The sequence below is a fragment of the Palaemon carinicauda genome, chromosome 1 (genome assembly GCF_036898095.1).
Source record: "Palaemon carinicauda isolate YSFRI2023 chromosome 1, ASM3689809v2, whole genome shotgun sequence".
Classification (NCBI taxonomy): Eukaryota; Metazoa; Arthropoda; class Malacostraca; order Decapoda; family Palaemonidae; genus Palaemon; species Palaemon carinicauda.
Genome location: NC_090725.1, coordinates 235,880,179 through 235,886,362, shown reverse-complemented (window position 1 = coordinate 235,886,362; position 6,184 = coordinate 235,880,179). Strand labels below are relative to the sequence as shown.

At 32.9% G+C, this 6,184-nt stretch overlaps 1 protein-coding gene across 5 annotated transcripts in view; it reads right to left on the bottom strand.

The window, feature by feature from the left end:
- Nucleotides 1-6,184, bottom strand: part of LOC137654372 (kinesin-like protein KIF19) — a 162,300-nt gene that overhangs the window by 23,133 nt on the left and 132,983 nt on the right. For 3 of the 5 annotated variants that reach the window (XM_068387974.1, XM_068387979.1, XM_068387985.1), the window contains one exon: nucleotides 4,654-4,767. In XM_068387974.1, coding sequence (XP_068244075.1) covers nucleotides 4,654-4,767 — 114 coding nt within the window. Of the gene's footprint in view, nucleotides 1-100; nucleotides 319-3,140; nucleotides 3,216-4,653; nucleotides 4,768-6,184 lie in introns of all 5 variants that reach the window. The other 2 variants (XM_068387991.1, XM_068387998.1) reach the window with 2 other exon arrangements.

The following is a 6,184-nucleotide window of genomic DNA, read 5'->3' as shown; positions in this document are numbered from 1 at the left end:
ATAAAAAAACATAGTTTACTTGTAAAAGTGTTTATGAATTATAATTCGTTCCAGACTCCCTGCAATAATGAAAAAAAAAAAAACGTGCCAATTGACTTACAAACGCCTGGTGGATTCGATTTCTTTTCTAGACGAGAGAGGCTGTTGCCTCTCCGCCGTATGGGGGCTTTCGAACCATCCTTCCGTGTGACCCTGGGTGACCGTTGGGAGGGTATATCGCCATCGGTTGAAGACGCTGACCCAACCCTACGGCGCCGAGAAGGAGGCACGTTCAACGCTGCTAAACTCGACCGACGCAATGGAGGCTTCTTAGGTGGTCTGAAGAAAAATGACACACAAGGGTTCTTAGTGACCTCTTTATCTTGGGTGCTGCTTAAGATGAAAGGTCGGATTCTAAGGCACTGGGAAGAGGTTTAATATCTTGTTTTCGTTATTGAGACGATACTCAGGACTGAGAGTAAGAGTTGGAAGGAACGGAAGATACCAAAACACCATCTTTACTTCTTTTTATGAGCAGTCAGGATCACAATTTAGAAGGTCGACCATATGATGGGGATAACTATTTTTTCGCTCATCATTTAAAACTGAGGCTCTGGTTGCAAGTGACAGGGTTAAGATTAATGGCAGAACTCTTTCACTTAATACTTACGGTTGAGCTTCATGCACCTGAAGATTGAAGATTAATTTTCACTTAATTTTTTTAAACACGGAGTAATATGGGATAAAATCTTAATCGCAACAATCCATCGGTAAATGACAATGACCTCTTTGCAAGTAATCATGCGCCGCAAGTATGCATTTGAAATCATAGCCATCCAACAGCCTTTCTACACTGAATCTTTTTTTTTAAACAATTCTTCATTAACTAGTGCACGCGACCCGTAAAAAGACGGTTAAATATTTAGATAGATATGCGCACACACCCAACCCCTCTCCTCAGGGTTACGACTACTCTTCCCCCTTCACGTGGGACGGGGGAGATGAGTGCTTGGCAGAATAATGTAAGTGTGACCGAAAATAAATAAATAAATATATATATATATATATATATATATATATATATATATATATATATATATATATATATATATATACATATATATATATATATATATATATATATATATATATATATATACATATATTATATATATAATATATATATATATATATATTATTTATAATATATATATACATATATATATATAATATATATATATATATATATATATATATATATATATATATAATATATATAGCCAGACATTTACTCTTTATAATACAGAGGAAACAATTATTTCTCCATCACCTACTTGACTTCAATACGGGCAGTTTCGAAAGGACTTTCCTAAGGTTTTTTTTTTTTCCCCAAACTATTTTCTCTACGTCGTAAGAGGCACACAGGGATATCAGATTACTTTACCGAACGCCCTGTGAGTTATTGTAAAAACTTATTCCAACCAGGAAAAGTGGAAAAGGATACGACACATGAATGTCACAAAAAACTGAATTCAGATTGGATTTAGTTTCACAACGAAGAGTATCTGAATTGCTAGGTGGTAAAGATCGCTAAGGCGATACAGGATTATATAATGAAATAGAGCACTGTAAACTAATTGTAAACTTTTAAAAGGCAACGTTACTTCAATCCTCATTCACTGCTGAACTCGTTAGAATTTTCTTGAAATGAAATATAACATTTTATAGATATAGCGCACAGAAATCATTTACATTTACTACAGCTACTTAGATCCCTCTAGACTTTTATAACAACATCAAATAGGATACGGCATGACCCTGAAATAAAAAAATAAAAAAAAGAGAAAGATGGTGTATTTTCACATACAAGCACACACGTATGTGAATAAAAGAGAAGTCATATTATACGAGACAGCGTTGACTCACATCATAATTGTGATTGCAAAAATAGCCTACTCAGCCACTTAGCATAGCTAAATGTCATTTCGCCTTTTAGTCGAGAATTTGATTACAGGAAAATCACTGCTAGGTTAATATTTCATAAGCAATAATCAGGTGAATTACGCGTTGCTATTCAGTGGAAACTTAACTAGGAAGAAAAATGTACGCATAACTTTGGGGAATTTCTCCCGTTTACTAAAATTTTCTTTTCGGTACAATGTAAATTAATATAATTATAAAGTCTAAGCAGAATCAAAGACCTTTACTAACTCTCCCCGGACTGATGGCACATTTATTTTAAATGTTGCAAGGCTATTGTTTCACTACAAATCTCAATTCTAACAACTACAGTTACAACTAGGACACTAGTAGTGGCAGATGTTGACATAATAATAGTAAGAGTTTAAAATCTTAATATTAAAAAAAAATTGACAAAATCAAGTAAACAAACTTTTGTACATCATCTATAAATGCGTCTAGCTAACAGCATAGTCTCCAAGCCTAAGAGAAAAGGAATTATGAAAATAGATCTATATGATTCGCTGAGTTTTCATCGATGCTGAAGGCAATCACTCTAATTGAGTCAACTTTGTCTTGAATATCAATTAGCACTCGAAATAACAGAACACAGAATTTCTTGGATTATGGCTTCAAACCACCCAACGTATATGGTAAAACCGTGATGCTTGAAAAACACGTTCTTATCAGGAAAGGTTGATATAACGCGCATATGTAAGTGCGTAATTCTAACGATTAAACTATCAGTTAATGATAGTTGAAAACTGAACAACAGAAGCGGATTTTTTTTTTTTTTTGTGCTGAACATTTGATATAGGATTCAAAATAAAAGTTGAATCTCTGGCATTAGATTCACCTTTTTTATTTAATCCTGTATCAAAAAAAAAAATCCTTTTCCGTTGTTCAATTTTCAACTATCATTATCTGACAGTTTAATCGTTAGAATTACGCACTTACGTATGGCCGTTTTACACGCACAAAGCCAAATTAAACTATTAACATCTAATTAAAAAACCAAGCACAGTTAATTGAGAACTTGAAACATCTGTTGTAGTTAGATCGTAGATGGCACTCCAAACAGCAGTGGGTGTTACACAAAGAAACACTGTTGAGCATTAGAGGAAGAAACACAAATGACATGCAGGCAAAAACCAGCGTGCAGGTGTGGATTACTCTCACTAAATTTTTCATCGCATACCAACCTAGCTTTCCTGGGAGGGCTGTCCAGTCGGAGGCTCGTTACAGATATGCTATCATCACTAGGGTATGCCAGGGATCTGCAATCGGTTAATCATTCAGCCATGAGACTCCATGATTACGATAGGATCCAGATCATACTCCAAAAGATTGCATATTGAGTTGCAATCATTACACGCGAATCTCTCACGTTGGAGAGAATTAGTTCTATCGTTATACATGTTTATAGATACATATCCAAGTATCCATATCTAATCATGCTATAAAATGTAAAACATTTTTTAAGTGGTAGATGCATCAGCAATACATGCTATAATCATGTTATCGAGTTTTTTTTTTAGGACAGTGAAGTGAGCCATTCACATAAGCTTTTATATGTTGACCCTTTTCTTCTAAATCTATTTCGTGTGATTACTTTCTACCTTTAACACAGGATGTGGCCTAGTGTTAGTGGAAAGATTAGCTTGCATACATACATCTGGAGCGATTCACACTTCGAAGGAAAAAATGCAAAGGAAAATGTTTATCTAAAAAATTAGAGGAACATGTTTATCAAACATGCTCGTGGATTTAAACTTTAGTTTGCAAACAATATTATGAACTAAATTTTATATAAGAATAAAAACATTACTAACAACTTTCTTTTAACTTAAAATTCATCGAATTTAACATGGACGAGATTGTCATGCATTTTTTCATACTATTAATATTCTACATAGATGCATTTTTAATATATTCCAAAAGGTCTGGAAGAACAATTAAAGTTAAGCTACTAGAGAAGGATACGTTAACATAGTAAACTTAAAAACTATATAAAATAGAAATAGAAAGGGGAAGAGGAAGAATATTGCATTAAAAATGTTCATATAAAAATGATTCTTCTGGAAAACGACATTTCATTTAATCACAACACAACACCTACTCGGAAGTGTTATGATAATCGCCTCTCCGCTGCCTACAAGCCAATTTAAGGAAGAGATTCTAATATCAGCGAAGTCTAATAACTGTATATATCTATAGCGAAAAGTATAAATTGAGAAATGTACTCCTTAAATAAAATAATACGAGGCAAAATAGGTTATTGTAGGTAAGAGGATGGACCATAGTATTTTGAGGTGGTTTGATCATGAGGAAAGAATGGCAGCAAAATAAGGGATTTTATGTATAAGAAACCTTAAGTATGCAAGGTAAGGGTAAATAATTAAGTTCATGTAGGTGGGTCTGATGTGCTGATAATGAGCCTTCCTTTGGTGTATGTTGCAGAATGTTTTCATTTATGACTCAGCAGTACTTTTATGTTTTTTTTCTATAAAGTCACCCCCTTTTGGAGATGCAACAACAACAATAATAATAATAATAATAATAATAATAATAATGATAATAATAATAATAATAATAATAAAAAACTTAAAGTAAAACAAATAAAAAAAAGGGAAAATAAGTATTCCTTTGTTACAGAAGCCTACAGAACACTACATTAATCTAATTAAATGAACGCATCAATAAGGCTGTACTGACCTTCTCCTAATTGTGTTTGGGAGACCAGGTGAATCAGGAGAGTCCTTGATATCATCAAGGGCGTCGAGGGAAGAGTGGCGGTTTATAGGAGCGAGTCTTCTCGAACCACGACGTCTGAAAATTATCCCAAACAAGAGTCATCATTCAGGCTAAATCATAAAACGAAGTAAGAGTCGTTCTTACATCTCGTTATAAAGTCACTCCCAGTGCAAGAATCATTACTGCAACTTTAAAACGATATCATTAACTCTCCCATACGGTAGCACAATGTATAAATCAATCATGCACAAGGACGAAGAAGGAAGAATCTCCATCCCTTAAGTAAGAACCATTAGTCATCCATAAACTAATCCTAAAGAACATACTTAGGTACTTGAAAAGAATAAGAAGCAATCTATCACCAAATGAGAAATGAGACCTAAAGGGAAGACCACTTATCAATCTCAAAAACATAAAAAAATCAGATTATCAACATTGATAGGACAGAAATCATCATAGAACATTGAAAAAGTTATCATGTTTATCAGATAAAAAAAAAAGTATTTATGCTTGTGCAAGTTAGACATACAAAATCCCACACTAAAAATTAAAACTTTCTATATGATTACTGCTAAAAAGAAACTGTTGTATGAATGATTTACTGTATTTCACTGTGCACTTCGCCTCCCAAAAAGACCGAAAAATAGATGCCAAGATAAGAATGGAATCTGGAGCCGAAAAAATGGATGAACATTATAAGTAGCATTATGACATTAACTTAACAGGAATAACACAAAAAAGGTTATGACAAATTATGATTCTACCATTAAATTTATGAAATTAAAAGGTTTTTGGCCAATGAAAAATTTGATATATAATTATTGAGATAAATAGACAACAAAGGTTATTAGAAGTATTTCTGGAAACAAAACTTATGATTCTTTAATCGTTCGGAATTTACAACGAGTCTTGCATTAAAATTGAATATAAATATATAAAAAATATAAGATTTTGCCTTCATCTCCAATAAAGCTTTTAAAGTGAAATAAATTGTGAATCAGTATCTGTGACAGGAAGACATAGCTGTCACCTAACACCAAATCCAAAAGCATTTCCCTCCACTGTAAATGCTCATCTCAAATGAAAGACATTACCAGACATAAGGTATTCACTTGGATTTCTAATGTAAATCTTTCAAAGAAGATAACTGCAAGACTTAACAGTACCTACCCACTTGGTTTAAACTTTATTCAAAGGGAGGCCAATATGGCAAAATAATTTTATGCCTATCGGTAACAAAATAATGGTATTTCAATGCTTGAAAAATAAATAAAATGAAAATATCTAGAAGTTTAGTGTTAGAAATAAATGTAATTCTTCCCTTGTGGGAAAAAGGCAAACTAGTCAAATATTTCCTTTGAATTTCTGCAATTATATTTTATTACTTACATTTCTATGAGTAACCTAAGCAGAGTTTTCAAACCTTAAGGAAATAATTAGGAATGAACAAAAATAATTCCATACGACGTACACATTCTATCATACATTTCCA